The sequence below is a fragment of the Arachis ipaensis genome, chromosome B08, assembly GCF_000816755.2.
Source record: "Arachis ipaensis cultivar K30076 chromosome B08, Araip1.1, whole genome shotgun sequence".
Taxonomy (NCBI): Eukaryota; Viridiplantae; Streptophyta; class Magnoliopsida; order Fabales; family Fabaceae; genus Arachis; species Arachis ipaensis.
Window position 1 is genome coordinate 115,874,185 of NC_029792.2, and position 16,583 is coordinate 115,890,767.

The 16,583-nt window shown below is 34.6% G+C and overlaps 3 protein-coding genes across 7 annotated transcripts in view; 1 reads left to right on the forward strand and 2 right to left on the reverse strand.

Annotated features, from left to right (window-relative positions):
• Positions 1–305, forward strand: part of LOC107614433 (protein ZINC INDUCED FACILITATOR-LIKE 1-like) — an 11,628-nt gene extending 11,323 nt beyond the window's left edge. The window contains exon 17 of the mRNA XM_016316645.2: positions 1–305. Coding sequence (XP_016172131.1) covers positions 1–112 — 112 coding nt within the window. The 3' untranslated portion in view covers positions 113–305.
• On the reverse strand, positions 4,046–6,406 carry LOC110265727 (serine/threonine-protein phosphatase 7 long form homolog). The gene is made up of 4 exons (XM_021108940.1): positions 5,678–6,406; positions 5,494–5,584; positions 4,433–5,408; positions 4,046–4,296 (listed from the first exon to the last, which is right to left on the reverse strand). The coding sequence occupies exons 1-3, from the start codon at positions 5,950–5,952 to the stop codon at positions 5,286–5,288; spliced, it is 489 nt and encodes a 162-aa protein (XP_020964599.1). The 5' UTR covers positions 5,953–6,406; the 3' UTR covers positions 4,046–4,296; positions 4,433–5,285.
• LOC107613332 (histone-lysine N-methyltransferase, H3 lysine-9 specific SUVH1) lies at positions 10,101–15,108 on the reverse strand. Of its 5 annotated transcripts, none has more exons than XR_002352935.1 (4): positions 14,947–15,108; positions 12,237–14,807; positions 11,957–12,062; positions 10,101–10,501 (listed from the first exon to the last, which is right to left on the reverse strand). XR_002352935.1 is itself a non-coding variant. In XM_021109771.1 (2 exons), exon 2 carries the CDS (start codon positions 14,670–14,672, stop codon positions 12,300–12,302), a length of 2,373 nt encoding a protein of 790 aa, XP_020965430.1. In that variant the 5' UTR covers positions 14,673–14,807; positions 14,947–15,108; the 3' UTR covers positions 12,064–12,299. The 5 variants fall into 5 exon arrangements, 1 of the variants encoding a protein (XP_020965430.1); XR_002352934.1 differs by having other exon boundaries at positions 10,101–10,518; XR_002352933.1 differs by lacking the exon at positions 11,957–12,062 and having other exon boundaries at positions 10,101–10,518.

Sequence of the window (16,583 nt, forward strand, 5' to 3'; positions counted from 1 at the left end):
GCCCCATATGGTATTCTTTGCCTTGAACATAGTTGAAGCAGTTGGAATATTGATGCTGTTCAAACCATTCCTTGCTGAAAAGAAGAAAACACAGAGAGTTCAGTTAAACTAATAAGCCAATCAATTTTGTCATAGTGGAAAATGTGTGATGCTAGTTGCCACATTCATAGCAGTAATTGATAGAGCAAAATCAAATGAACTTATGAGAAGTGTGGTAATTAAAAGGAGCGAATGGTTAATTGGCATTTTTTCTTTTTCGCTCCTGCTTAAAAAAAATTAATAAAGCTTTAGTTTCATCATTGAGATTTGAGATTGTAAGCATGCATGCATGATTATGTATTAATTTAATCTACGAAATTACATGTATGCTTTAGTTTAATCTTTTGAATAAATTGAATAACAAAAATGTAACTTTGGGATGAGAAATTCTTATTCACTTCCTTCACACAAGGAATAAGTTCACGTTCATTCTAAAAATTGTAGGCAACACAGTTTTATCAAATGGAGTTGTCTATAATATTTATATTCATTATTAAGTGATTGGAATCCTTATGCGGATAATTTCCATCATGAGCCCAGCAATTCACCAATTTATACAACAATTTGAACAAAAACAGAAATTCATAATTTTCATAAGTCAAGCAACAAGCATCAAGATTCACCAATTTCATAAGTCCATCAACCACCATCAAGATTTACTAGAAGAAATGCAGAAATTAAGAATCAGTAAATAAGAAAAAAAAATACAAATTTGAACGAAACCGAAAGTAGGATGTTGTGAACAAAGGCTGCATTTGATTTTGAGAACAAAATATTAAGAACAAGACAAAAAATGAATATTTTTACATTTTGTTTGATAATAAACTAAATATAAGTTAGAACAAATTATGAAAAGTCTAATTTGCACTCATTTTTTTTGTGGCTGATTTTTTTTTATATGATTTACCATTGAGTTATGTTGGGTTATGATGATTAGGGGTGAATTACACTGTTATGATGGCATTACTTTTAGGAATCTCGGGGGGAAGAAATTGGATTGTCTAATTTCTTCCAGAGAGAGAAAGGAACACAAATCGGACGGTACGATTTGTGTGAGGAAGAATTTTCTGTTGCACGAAATCGGACCCACCGATTTCTGGTTGTCAAAGTTTTTTAAGTCCAAGAGTGCGCTAATCGGACCCACCGATTTCTGGGGGACAAATTTTTTTTTAATCCGAGAGTAAACCAATTGGACCCAGCGATTTGTGTTGCGAAAAAAATGTGGATTGATAGGACGCAGTCGGTCGGTCCGATTTGATTGTAACGCATACATACACAAAAAAAATCACAGAAACCCCATTTCTTCATCGTGTGTCTCAGCTCATGTTCTCCCTCTTCTCTCATTCTTCTCCTTCATTCTTGCAGAATAAATTTTAGTGAGATTGAGAGTAGTTGAGTACGTATAGTGTTATGGATGATAGAGTTGTGTTGAAAATTTATTGTTACAGGCAGATTTTATTACAAACATATGAGAGAGTTCAATTTGTGTGTGAAAATCCATTAGATGTTATTCCGTTCACATTGTCATTTGAGGAATTGAAATGTGTGATTTGTGAGAAGATAGATTCTCAAATATCTAGGAGAATATCGTGTATTTTGTACAGGTATCCTTTATCTGTGTTTGGTGGATTCGTTCAATTTCAGACCAAATACGTGACGGATGAAGCAAGTATGCATGAAATATTTTCAATGTATATGGAAAATCACCACCGAATGTCGTGCATCGAATTGTATATTGAGTTCGAGCAATCTGAAGCAAACCGTAATATTGAATTGGAAGATTATAATAGTGAAAGCGAGGAGGAATTTGAAAGTAACTATGAGATCGTTGGTCCAGGTGAAGACGAAGATGAAGCTGACGGCGCCATGAACACAGATGTGACAGAAGTTGCAAATGCACTAGCAAACTCGCATCCATTTCAGGAGCCTTCTTTCATGCGGTTGTTAGATTTGGAGGCTATGCATGCACCGGAGTTTTCCCAATATATGAATGTAGGTATGTAAAGAAAGATAGCTTTGTGATACTCTGAAGTACGAGATCAATAAGGCCAGATGAGTAATATATGTGATATGTGGATAGTAATTTGTGACCATAGCATTTGATTACTTTTGATGGTTTTCAGTGGCTAAGAGAAGGGGGGGTGAATCTTAGCCCCTTTTTCACTTGATAACACTTGCTAGTCTTTGAAACAACTTCTGGAGACTTTTTGATTTTTTGTCTCGTACCCAACCACGAGACTTTTTCTTTTTATCTCATGACCCGGCACGAGATATTTTTCAGTTTTATCTCCTGTTCAGCAGAAACAGAAATGGAGTAGAAGAGAGAGAAAATTACACCCAGATATATCCTGGTTCAGCTGCTAAGTGCAGTACAGCCTACATCCAATCTCCATCACAATGATGATGGAATTTCACTATAATCATTCTTGATTACAAACACCAATTTTCCCTAGGAACTACCCTTCCTATCCGGGACAAGTCTAGAATCTAAATCCCAATCCTGAACTTGACTTGGTTACTGCCAAGCTTTCAACTGCTAAGTGCTAACCCAACTTGCAAGGGGATTTCCACAGAATCATGAAACACAACACAGATGTACAAAGGACCTCTAAGGACATCTATGGCTTTTTCTTTTAATTTTGTACTTTCTGCCTTTTTCCGCTCTATGGCTTTTTCTTACAAACCTCACTATTTGCCTTTTTCCATGAGACTCAAGACAGACAAAATTAAACAGAAAATTACAAAATAGAAAACATTGAAGGAGAAGAACTTCTGTTAGCTTAGGTAGCTACGAGAACTCTGTGTCTTGCACTCTCACTCCTTGCTTCAAGCCCTGGCTGTTCTCCCTTATATAGAGGGGGAAGCCTCCACGGTTGAAATAAAAAAAACCAAGCTAAACTTCTTCTTCTTCATGCAAACCAGTTCGGCCAGAGAGAGAGAGGAGAGATAACCAAATGCAAAACCCAACATACAATTACCTCTAATCCTTTCTTGGTCACCAATCTTCATCAATCCGAGCCCTCCATCTTGCCTTGCCCTCCAAGACGGATTCCTAGCCCTTGATGAGTTATGATGATGACAGCTTCATCTGCTCCAACTCCTGTGGTGGTTGAGCAAAATCAGAGACAAGCCATCTCTCCAAGGATCTTCTTCTACTAACCGAAATCTTCTTCTTCCATTTTTGGTATGGAGAAGCTGAGATCTCTTCACCAAATCTTACCATAAATGATGAAAATCTCAGCCACAACATACTTTTTGTTTTCTTTTTCTGGCCATCATTACAATGGTCTTGTAACTTGCTTCTCCTTCTTTTCGGTGGCTAGGCTTAGCTTCCATTCTTTCTCTGTAAGGTGACCGAAAATGGAGAAGAGAGATGAGAGAGAAGAGAGAGTTGAAAGAAAAGCAATTAAATGAAATTGAACAAATTAATTAAAAATGAGTTGCTTTTACTTCTTTCTTTGCTGAGTAGTGTGTAGCATTAAGACCATCAATCAAATCAATGACAATTTCTCTCTCATGGTTCCCAATATAAGTTAATTCAAGTTAATTGAATTTGAAATCTACTACATGAGATCCGTTGGAAGCATAAGGCAAAGCATCTGCTCTCTCTCTCTCAATTGGTTTCGGATCAAGCATTGAGTTACCAACCAAAATTTGAGTTGGGCTACTAATAATGTTAATAGAATCTGGCCCAGCCAAGAATAATAATTCAGCCACACTTCTTTGAGTCCTTTTAATTGAGTCCTTGCACTAAATTTTTTTTAATTGGATCCCTACACTTTTTTTTTATTTAGGTCCCTATACCAATTCTTTTTTTTAGTTGGGTCCCTGTAAAATTAAGCCAATTACTACTAAGAGGGACTTAATTAAAAAAAAATTAGTACAAGGACTCAATTAAAAAGAAAAAAAGTATAGGGACCTAATTGAAAATTTCACGAAACTATAAGAACCAACAGAGTAATTAAACCATTATTAAATAGTAATAACAACCTAATTAACACAATTAATCCATACAACTTAATTAACATAGTCCATTACAAAATAGTTACAACAACTTAGTTAACACAATCAATCCATACAACTTAAATAACAACATCAAACACTTTATTTCCTCGCTGCTCACTTCACATCTTTGCATAACTTTTTGCACTTCTTGGCAATCCTGTTAAAAGCGGATAGGGGTATACCGATTCGCACTCCGACATGGAGGATCAGCTCTAAGATTGTAACTTTTACCTTTTTCACTTGTGGTTGTACCTATCAAAACACAACATATGTAAGATGCAAGTAATCATGTAGCACTTTATTATGTAATACAAATAGAAGTTCATCATGAATCTACCAATAAAAATTCATTATCAAATAGAAATTCATTATCAACATTTTATTTTACCTGCACTAGGTGCTGGATCATCGTCGCAGTCTTCATCATTTTGAGCGGCCGGCTCATCATCGACAGCATCGTCGTTGTCATCATCCTCATCCTCTGGATGGTCTACTAGGTAGTCATCAGTCTCATCATCAACTGCCTTATTACTCTCTTGAATCAGACTCATCGGAATACGTCTAGGTTTTCACTCTGTATAATCCCTCCCGCCGCTTCAGCACTCCTACTCGAGTCAACAGACATTCTGGCTCTAGAATTATCAGAGGAAGTGCGAACCCGAGGTCTCGAATCCAATGACCTTCGAACTGGATTAATACCACCCGGATGTACTTGATGGTCGGTGGGAATATCAACATAATTACCTGAATGTGAGTGACCCGGCCCCGGAGCCATGAAACCAAGCAGCTAACTGAATGAAGCTTGCTCCCCTGACTCAAACTATGGACTACCCCAATACTGTTGATGTACCGGGACTGACGCTGAAAAATAATCAGACGGATGCGTGTCAGGAATATATGGTGCAAAATACTCAACCCCCCTATTGTGCCGGTGGCGGTGGTGGTGGAGAACCTTCTGGATTCTCTTGAAATACAAGGTTCGACAATTGCAAGTGGGCACCGAATGCTTCTCGGTACCAATGCATGTAAATTTCAAATGGATAATGTAAAGGCACCAAGTCATCAGCAAGAATGTGACTATACCGATTGGTCCACTGCATCACCCAAAAAGAGTGGGTATCGGCCCAATCTTGATTCTTAGGCCCAATTAGAACTTCGCTGTGTGATGCACCTAGATCCCGCTCTTGATTAGGAACACCCTGTCTCAAGCCAAATTGCCTCCTGACTCTATCGGATGCATGTCACTCAATGCATTCAAAAGATATTAGCGGCATCGTGGCACTCCAAATAACCGAATTATGACGGATGTCTAAAGGAATCACATCTGGGTCAATGCCTCCAATGCCAGAAGCCTGCCAAACAAACTGGACACATCGAAACAGTCAGATGATTACAAAACAATTAATTCACTGACCAAACTAAATTCGGTACTAGTATTTTACAACATACATGTTCTTCTTGTAGATCATCTAACAACCTCCTGTAGTGCACAAGCGAATTATATCGGTAGGCATAGTTTTCACGATCCCAGTTACGCCACCTGCCATCAGACAATCCATTAGTTAACTTATTTTGTGGAAAACAAAATACAATTTCTAGAACTTCTTTCAATGCATACTTTAATCAAAATTACCTGTTTGCAATCGGAAACCCTCGAGGGTTGCCGGGAATCGGCGCAAGAAATGGTAGCCGAATCCAAGCCCAAGTAAGCAACAGTGTCAGTGGACCGTCCATCTCTTTGCAGTCGACACGAGTTACCCTACACAATGATCTATACAAGTGTGCCAGGCATGCCGAACCCCAACTAAATTGTATGATCCCAGCAAAGTTACGGAGCAAAAGTAAAAATTTCCAGTGCAGCGATGCACCCGACTTATCTCCAAACAGAATTGTCCCAAATAACAACATTATGTAACACTTTACATATATCTAAATGTGAACATCATCAGTCAACACTATACGATCTTTCAAACCTCTAAACCACGTTAATTTTATAAAACTTCTTCTACAGTCCGTCTTCCTCGGTACAACCCCAAATTGATGCAAGCACTCGGCCTCCAATGCCTCAAAACTACTCATGGTCGGTCCTGTAACCGGAAGACCATTTGTCAGCAGACCGAGAATTATTGCCACATCCTCCAAGGTCACGGCACACTCACCAACCGGAAAATAAAATGTGTGAGTCTCAGACCGTCATCTCTCAATCAGAGCATTAATCATTGCTGACTGACATTGGATAACTACAATCTGGAAAACATAATAAAATCCAGTGTCGCATAAGTGTGACTCAACAATTTGGTTGTATGGATCCGGCGGCTTTAAGTGATCACATATCAACATCCGTGAACCCTACAATATCACATTTCCGTTATAAGTACCAGTATAATATAACTATATTAATAAAAACACAATTATCTTTACATGTCCATTATAACTAATTACCGGCATAATTGCATTTCAAACATACATAGTAAATCTGTTATACAAAAATCCTTCAATCATATTTATTACCTTATAACAAAAATTAATTAACCTTAACTAACTAATCAGAATAATTTCACTACTGATAAATTATTTATTCATAGAACAAATATTTTTTTTTTCTTTTAACCTCTAATATTATTATTATTATTATTCATAAAACAACATACTAATTTTCCAATTTAGGTTTAGTGTTTACTAATTTATTATCTAAATTTTATTAAATTATGTTAAATTTAATTATTAATGATCATAAATAATTTATTAAATTTATATTATTAATCATGATTTAGTTATTACTAATTTATGTTAAATTCAATTATTAATTATCATAAATAATTTATTAAATTTATATTATTAATCATAATAATTTATTAAACTCAATTACTAATACTAATACCAATAACAATATCTAATATCTACATATCTCATTCTCCTTCTTTCATTCACATTCATTCATTCTTTCATTTCATTTTATTTCATTTTAACCAACAATGATAAATAAACCCAAATCAACGGTACAGAGACTTATCATACATACATATATAATCCCTATTTTAATCTCTATTTCTAACCACTTAATAGTAACAATATCATACACACATACATGATTAATCTCTACTTAGTGCCATTATAATATATATTGCTAATAAAATCTAATATTATCACTATTATTATTATTATTATTATTAAATCAAATTATTAAAAAATAAAAATTTACATAACTAGGATGTCCAAGATAATTAACAATATAAAGCTCTAGTTGATTTACTTCTTTGATTTTTGGTCTTCTTGGCATTTGTCTTTCAATTTTTTTCGAGGTTTGTTGTGGTCCAACAATGGTGAATAATGGGCAAAGTTGTGAGGTTGGGGAGCATGAAGAGAGGGATATGAGAGTGAATGAAGGAGGGGGGAAACACTCGTATTTGGGGTATAGTGCAACGAAGCCAACCAAGGAAGCCATCTACATGCGCGCCACGTGGAAGGAGTACGCAAATCGGACCCACCGATTTGTGTACCGTCCGATTTCAGTGCTGCCAATCGGTCTGTCCGATTACTTCTGCACAGCCATCACAATTCGGTGATACACCATAGACTCCCATATCCCTGCTATACACCATTATTCCCTCCATATTAAAATTAAAAAACTCTTTCTGTCTCACAATTTTGGAAGAAAAGATAATGTTAAAAAAAATGTAATTATAAAAAATTGATAGGAATAAGAAAATGAAAAATAAAAAAAAAATAAATTATATCTCTTATTATTGTTTATGTATTCTTCTTAGTAAGAATGATACAAAATATATTAAATTTAATATTTTAGTAGTCAAAACACAATATCTGTACAAAAAACAAATGAAAAGATTAATTTAGAATGAAAAGATGTTACAAATTCACAAGTATTTTAGACAATTTCATTTAATGGAGCTCTCCAAATAATTTCCAAGATTGCATGTATGATTAAATTTAACCTAAGATTTTTTTTTTTTTCATTTTTCTTCTTTATTTTGCTACATCTTGTGTTGTTGCTTATTTCCGCTCTTTTTTCATTCTTTTGTATATTATTGTTACTATTTCATTGCTGCTGTTTCGTTTTCCAAAATGTTAGAATATACTTGGAATTAAATAAAAATAAGTTAGCAATTCAATCCAATAAAAGAGAATCTAATAAGAAATATCAAACAGTTTTACTAAAATCATGTGAGGGGCCTTAGAAGTTAGAACCTAAATCAATCTAAATTAAAAATCAATAAGAAAACCCTGCAATATTTTGAATTGAATTAAATTTTATTTCTAACAAATCCTAGCTATTGAACTTAACAAATCCTAGCTATTGAACTTGATGTTATGAGAGTGATTTCATCGAATCACACTACATTCGTTCTTAATATATAAAAGTAGATGGATAAGTTTATCGACATTACTTTTAAGACATAAGACATGTTTCTTCTTCTACTAATATCATGTCAGCAATATTATTTGTTTGGCAAAATTTTAGAATTTTCTACTCAATTTTTGCCAAATTACCTATTATTTTCAAATCAACAAAAAAAATATATATATACAAAAAAAAATAAAAAAACATCATAATTAAAAATTAATAGTGTCTAATCAAATTTGTAACCTACAAAGACATTTAATCCATATCCCTATATTTATTATATCTTACCGTTATAAACAATACAATAAGTTTATAACCCCCAATAATTAATTTCTATAAATAACTCATTAAATATAATAAACATCCATATTACAAATGTCATAATAATATTATTAATCATAATAAATTTTACGTTACAAATATTCAAATTTCATACTATTTGGCCTACTTATATAAGTCTCTTATCACTATTCCTTCAAATAATATCAAATTTAGTATAAAAAAATTATTTTCGAACTACACAATATCTCAAACTTACTCAATGGAGCATCATTCTTTGGACAATATTATCAAACAAACAGACAATTGGTTTATCAAAATTTGCATAGTTCGTCTATGAAAAATATTAACAACTACAAATGAAGAAAAGACACTTTGCTTAGAAATGATTATATTAGATAAAAAGGAGACAACTGCATTTGTGGCACATGTAATCAAACACCACAATATCCAACAACAAGGTAACTCTATATACTTTTTATAATCCCATCTATCAAATTATTAGTTACTAACCTAATACTTAGTTTAGATCAAAGTGCTACAACAATTTTTGTACTATTTGATGGCGAAGAAAAAAATTGTTAGGCACAACTGCTTCAAATCTAATGACACTTCAGAAAAATAATGGCATTGAAGCATCACTTGAAAAATTTGTAGAACCTTACACGTATATTTAAAGTCAAAGAAAATGATTTTAATCTCAAAAAAAGTTATCAACAATACACTGTTATCAAAACATTTGTTCTAACAAAAAATACTAACCTCAACACCCACTACAACAAATAAAACAGGTAATACTCCAAAAAAATCACTTATTTAAGACATCATTTTTATTTCTAATTTAAATTATTCATTGATTATAGGAACCAACTTTGCCAATACTGATATCATCAGACGAAGATCACACCCATCAAGAGATCAAGAAAAAAGAAAATCATACAAATTCAAGACACATCTTCAAAAGAAGAACATACATGCAAAGATGGAACAAACAATATAATAAAAAGTGCATACAACTCAACAATTCATAAAGAACATGTCTTTTCAAGAACCTACAACAGAAAGAAGAAAGCAACAACTCTAACAACAACCAATTAAAAAAAAAGAGGACGAACGCCACATAAGAAGACTAAGTCCATCAACTAAAACAAATGCAAAAATCAAACCACCAAATAAAAATATCACTTTGTACAATACCAACATCCAAATCTTTTATACTACAAATTATTTTAAATAAAACACCTTTCAAATTTAACTTTAGTTTACACATTTAATTTAATTATATAAAATATAGCAATTTTTAATATCTATTATATACTATTATTAATTTACCGTCCCATCTTGCGCATGGCGCAGGTCTCATTCTAGTTAACCATAATAAAGACTCGGATCCCAACATAAAAAACTAGGTACAATTAACATAACTCTCCCAAAAGTAAGCATAAGAGTCTAGTAAATGCTGACAATAACGCTTTTGATTGGATAACCAGCATCGTTTCACAAATCGGCTTCTTTAATCCCAAATATGAAAACAAGTATCCTCTTAACAATAGTTGGTTACATAACTCAAGGACTGAAGATTAAATATGATGATACTTTCTAGTCCCAAGAATCATAACTACACACCTCACTCAAAGTTTCCACCCTATAAACTTAGACTGGGCAAGAATTTTCTAACAATCTAAACCAACTAGTTTACTTTTCCTTTTCAAAATCTGGATGGATCAATTTGAATAATCAAAGCAAGCATGTGTCAACTAAGTTGGAACAACAAAAGTGGATTCTGCCATTGACGATATCACATGCCGCCTTCGCCTTTCAAATAGAAAAAACTGCATTAGACAAAGACATACAGTTTCATTGGCCATATGGTTTTTAAGGCATGTTCCTAACAATGTAGAAAGCTTTATAAACCAAACAACAACGATGACAACAACAAAGCCTTATGTGTTTAAAGTGCATTTATGCTTAAATCTCTTTTTAATATTTAATTTATGGATAAGACTTCATAAACTGAAACAGGAAATTTCAGAGACAAGTGATATAACAGCAATTAACAAGGACTGTGGCACCAATTACATTCAAAAGCACACACCCAGAACCAAAGAATGCGGAAAAAAAAAAATTAAAATTAAATGACAACCCGGCAGAGTTCACTATGCTGTGAGATTGTGCACCCTAAATATTATCATGCAAAATTTATAGTACTTTTCATATGAAGTATCGTTTCAACTGATTCCATCTCTAAAATGTCACAAGGCACCTCCTGATTACAATAAACTCGTTTGTTTACCAAGTTTGTTACCCTGTTTCATTATCCACAGGCCACAGAACTACATGAAGATGTTCAAAACCATGCTTAGTGCATTACTAATGAATGAAAGGATAAGACGACCAAGTTTTTTAATGCCATACAGACAATTTTATGGTAGTTGTCGACTTCCGAACACAATCCTAATCACAACCTATGTAGTGATTGGCAACAAAGGCAAATGCAGTGTTACACAACAGCTTAAGCAAAAAAAGTCTATATCTATATGTTTCTACACTTCAAAGCCTTGACTTCAAAAGCTAATAGACCCAACAAAAGAAAGGAAAAAAAATTTATAAATATTGACTTATTGTGTATATAAAATCAGAGTCATAAACTCAATAGCATCTGAAGAGAAATGAATGCACTATCAACTAAAATCGCTTGTTGAATGGAAATGTAAACTTACCTAGTTTGTAGAATCTTGGTTGCACTAACCATTTTTTTACTTTCGAGTTTCAATAAAGTACATATACAATATGATGAATGCATTTATACATGTTTTAAGTTGCTTATAGTAGAAAACTTATCATGTAAGCTTATTAGCTAATTGTTGATTATTGACTTATTTTAAAGTGACTTTTCAGGTTGAGAAAATAAGCTAAAAATGGATAGTTAGATAGGCTGTTATGATGAATTTATCCAATCTGTTTTATCGAGAAAACACAATCCAATCCTTTGAAAGCTTAAACATTTGTTTACAGCGACACAACATAAGCCCATTCAAGCAACTGCATCAGGCATCACATGTAACAGAAAATTTCAAAAAGCCATTGATGCATTCACTCAAATCAACGATAAGCCAAAAGTGGGAGTAAATGTAAGAAGCACGTGCTCCGAATAGTATAAGGGAAAAAAATTGACAAGAAAACATGATGCATGCATTCTCATAGATTACTAATTTATTTCATGAATGGCCAAACAAAGGGGTTTAAGGGGAGGGAGAAAGAAACTGCTACATGTGTATATATGAATGACCACTCCAAAACAGTTGCTTCCTGAATAACTAGCATAAACACTTAAACTGGTCTGACCAAGATTGTTGCAAGCCTTTCCTATGCAAAACTGAAAAACATTAAGATTCTTGATATTGTATCAACTTTGACAAAAAGGGCAACATAGAAACAAGAAGCAAAAAGTATTACAAAGAAGAAACAAAAATAGAACCCAGTACTCATTTGTCATAAAGATCATATCTGAATAACTAAGGAATTCGGAGACATGAAAGAGATAACAAACCTCTTCTTCCTTGGATACAATTGCTAGCAACACGCAGGTCTATAAGAAACAGCAGCAAAAATGTCAACCAAAAGAACCATAGCATTTTGGGGATCCACAAAAGCATTTCTTCCTTCCCTTGGATGAACTGCTACCCTCAGCATGACCAGAGCGGGTAACTCCATAATCATATGTTAACTCTGTCATCGGAGGAATGTGTCTTAGGGCAAAAAATGCAATGTGAAGGAAGGATTGATTGTTTTCATGATATACAACTGGCTGCCAGAAAACATTTGGGGAGCAACTATGATTCATGAATCTAGCCACGTTCCCAACATCTTTGGCGCTTATAATTAGATGGGATTGTATATCATAATCTTCATTGCCATCACTTGAAGCCCCGTCTTCCAGTAAGCTAGGTTCATAGTTCCACTTGAAAGGTTTAAAAATACGGCTTGTATCAAAAATGTACTCATTATCTCCTTCCACACTTAACTTGGCTCTGTCAACAACTTCTCCTGCATACTCACAAATAAAAGTACCAGCACGAATAGGATCCAATGATCGAAGACCCCACCCTCGATCCATCGTTTTGAACACTTCCATGTAATGCTTTAAACCAGACTGGGACACTCGATTTTTGCAATTCGGAAGACAACGACACATAGAGCCACATTCATGAACTAATGGCTTCCGACTTACTAGAAAACCATTTGCAATATATGGAAAATCACCAACATTTCTTTGAATGCAAGAGCAACTCAAATCTCCCGGGACACATGCTTTGTTACAATTGCATCCATGAGAAGACATAATTGAACCAAATGGTTTTGGGTTTTTGAGAGAATGAACGTAAGTGAAGAAACCAGGACCCTTTGCATTATCAACCTCATTGACAAGTGATACAGGAATACTCTCGATTCCTGAAGAGAGATCTTTAATAATAAGACCACTCCTTGAAAGGGTGCCTTCTTTCCATTTCTGAACTGATTTCCAAACAGCAAAAGCACTGGGCTGTTCAGGCAATCTTACAAACTTATACTTAAAAATGCCACCACCAGATTTCCCCCTTTCTATCCAAGAATCTTGGATTTTATACAAACCATCATAAACATATATTTTTGTGCTTTTGTTAGTAGCATCTTTCAGTCCACGGATGACTCTTACTTCATTATGCCGTTGTGAACTTTTATCCAAAGCAAGATTACCCCTTTGAAGCTTCTGATCAGTCGCATTCTTATCTTTCTTGTGGAAGTCACCCTGACCACTATATACCAAAATATCATTATCATCTGTATCATCATCATATTCTCCAGACGAAACAATGCTTAGAGCCAAAGGTTCCTCCTGAGATTCACATTTCATAGTCGCATAGTCAATTCCGCTCATTGTCTGTCCATGTAAGCCCACGAGACATAACTCCATTCGTAGGTAGAAAATGTCACCAATCTCAATCCCAGGCACTACTCCTATTCTCCTTCTCAGGTTCGTTCGAACCCCTCTGAGTGTCATAGTATTGCTAGCTCTTAAATCTGCACGCTTGATAACACCAGTCGTGTTCAATTCCTTGGCTTCTTCAAGTTGCAATAGCCTTCTTCGAAGAGCATCAAATGTCGTGAGTACAAAATTAACTGTCTCACGGTCAGCGTCACTCCTTTTTTCTAGACTAAGACTGATCGACGAAGACAATACAAAATCTGAATCTTGATTTACCCTGCTCCTCTTTTGGGATGATTTGTTGCCTTGTGAATTTGGTTCTGAACGCTTTTGGGCATTAGCAACACCATTGAACCCTTCAAATGATGAACCAGCATCCACATTAGGTCCACGTAGGTTTACTTCTTCAACTAGGGGGCTCCTATAGACCCGTAATGGAGTTGGAGCCGGTATGGATGTGTTAGATGACTTGCAACCACGCATATGTGGTGCCGTACAATTTTGGTCATTAACAACACCATTGAGCCCATCCACGGACGAAGAACCATCACCATTTCCTCCGTGCAGGGTTTCTTCTTCAACCAGAGGGCTCCTAAAGGACCTTAATGGAACCGGAGCTGGAATAGAACCAGGAGGTGGTTTGCTTCCACACATATCTGGTGCTGCATGGTTTCGGTCATTAGCAGCACCACTAAGCCCCTCCATTGATGAAGAACCATCACCATCAGCTCCACGTGGGGCTTCTTCTTCAACTACTGAACTCCTAAATGACCTTACTGGCGCAGGAGCTGGAACCGGAGCTGGAGCCGGAACCGGAGCTGGCGCGGGAGCAGGGGGTGCTCGAAATTCTTGATTTACACCCACGGGCAAAAATGGAGAAAATCCATATGGGGGCTGGGCAGATGTAGAACCTAGCGTAGATTCCGGGAACACTGGTGCCAAACTACGCAAGGGTTTAACATCTACAATCCCTAACTTATAAACAGAATCTGATGAGTTTTGACATAACCCTTCTTCCATTATTACAACCCTCCCTAACTTTCAATAAAGTAACAGTACAAGCAAGCTTCATAAGTTAAAAATTAGTCACCTTTGTTCTTCCTTCAAATTCACAACTTCATAAAGCAACTCAATTTGGAACATCTCGTCATTTTGCTGCAGAAAACCACAAAAAAAAAAAGTGTTAGAAAAGTACGGGAAAACGAAATCAAAGCAATAGGTCTCATTGAAACACATATAAAGAAGCAGTTTACGAGAATCTGAATATAAAACAGGAGAAATTTCAAACTTTTACCAAAAGAAGAATAAATCTTCGTGGTGCGAGAAAAGTGAGTAACTTGCAACAGATTCTTCTTCGTGCGAATAGAAAAGGAGAAGACGGCAGAGAAAATGAAATGAAAATACACCGTAACTTTTCAATTGTTGTGAGGAAAAGGAAGAGGAAGAGGGACAGATAACAATTAAACTAACTCGGCTTTTATTAAGCTTAGTTAGTTTAATTGGGGTTCAATCAAAATAATTAAATTATAATAAAATAACTATAACTAGTGTATTAAATTGAATGAAATGGCAATTTCAATTCAATATTTTATGAATTATATTTATTTATATTAGGTTAAATATTATATGTGTTATTTAGTAATTTTCTATCTCATTACAGCTATCTAAGTTTTAGTTATTTTTTAAAATTTTTAGTGAATTCATCTATCTTTATATCATTTAAAATTTTTTTGTCAGTAATATACACTTATAGATACTATTTTTATAATCAGAAAAGCTCTGCATACAAGCCATTAGGACTTGTATACTTTACAAGTTAATTAACGAATAAACCAAAAAAACGTGATGCAAGGTCTATATTCTTCTTCTTCCTCCTCCTCTTCTTCTTTTCTTTCGTTTCTTGCCTTCTCTTTCTCCTCCTTCTTCTTGTTGATGCACGTTCTTCTTCCTCTTCCTCTTCTTCTTCTTCTTCTTTTCTTTCGTTTCTTGCTTTCTCTTTCTCGTTCTTCTTCTTCTTGCACGTTCTTCTTCCTCTTCCTCTTTTTCTTTTTTTCTTTCGTTTCTTGTCTTCTCTTTCTCCTTCTTCTTCTTCTTCTTGCTGCACATTCTTCTTCCTCTTTCTGTTCTTCTTCTTCATTTACGTGTTTTTCTCTCTGTTTTCTTTCTTCGTTATTCTCGATTTCCATTGTTTTTTGACATCAAGCTCTGAAATCGTTTTTGAAGAAGAAGAAGTAGCAGAAGATGAGGAGGAGAAAGAGAAAGAGTTCTGAAATATGCATAAGGTGCACTTCAACGAATTTTGGGTGTATTTCTTAAATCCTTTGGGTGTATTTTTGTAATCCTTTGGATGTATTTCTATAATCGTTTGGGTGAATTCCTGTAACCGTTTGGGTATATTTCTGTAATTCTTTGGGTGTATTCTGTAATCGTTGGGGTGTATTTCTGTAATTGTTTGGATGTATTTCTGAAGTTTCATTATTTTCAAATTTGGCAAGAAAATTGTTTTCATGGAGGAAGAAGAAGAAGAGTCATGCATAGTGAGTAACGCACTTTGGAAACAGGAAGTTGTTGAATAACGTGCGTTTTATTTACTCTTGAATGTGAAAGTGTGTAATGCGTTAATTAAGTGTAATGCGTGTGTTTTATTGGACTTGTAAGACTTGTAAGCCAAAAAAACTTGTATGTGTAGCAGGCCTCAAATATAATTTACCTTGCAACTTAAACTTATATTAGAAAAACTTATTCAGCTCCAGCAAAATATCAAATTTCAAAAGTCAGTATACCCAAATCTGTAATGATTTTAATCAAATTTACAATAACAAACATTAATAAATAAACTACAAAATTTACTCTTTTAAGTCTAGGATTCGGTGGCCTTCTCTAATGAAAGAGCGCCGGTTACTCTTTTTAAAATATGGATAAAGTATATTT

What these genes read in the sequence shown, in the direction of transcription:
- LOC110265727 (XM_021108940.1), bottom strand. Translation starts at nt 5,952, where the DNA reads ATGTTGTTATTTGGGACAATTCTGTTTGGAGATAAGTCGGGTGCATCG. An exon ending in GGGTTTCCGATTGCAAACAG is followed by an intron (nt 5,585 to 5,677) that starts GTAATTTTGATT and finishes GTCTGATGGCAG; the next exon opens with GTGGCGTAACTGGGATCGTG. An exon ending in ATGATCTACAAGAAGAACAT is followed by an intron (nt 5,409 to 5,493) that starts GTATGTTGTAAA and finishes CGATGTGTCCAG; the next exon opens with TTTGTTTGGCAGGCTTCTGG.
- LOC107613332 (XM_021109771.1), bottom strand. Translation starts at nt 14,672, where the DNA reads ATGGAAGAAGGGTTATGTCAAAACTCATCAGATTCTGTTTATAAGTTA.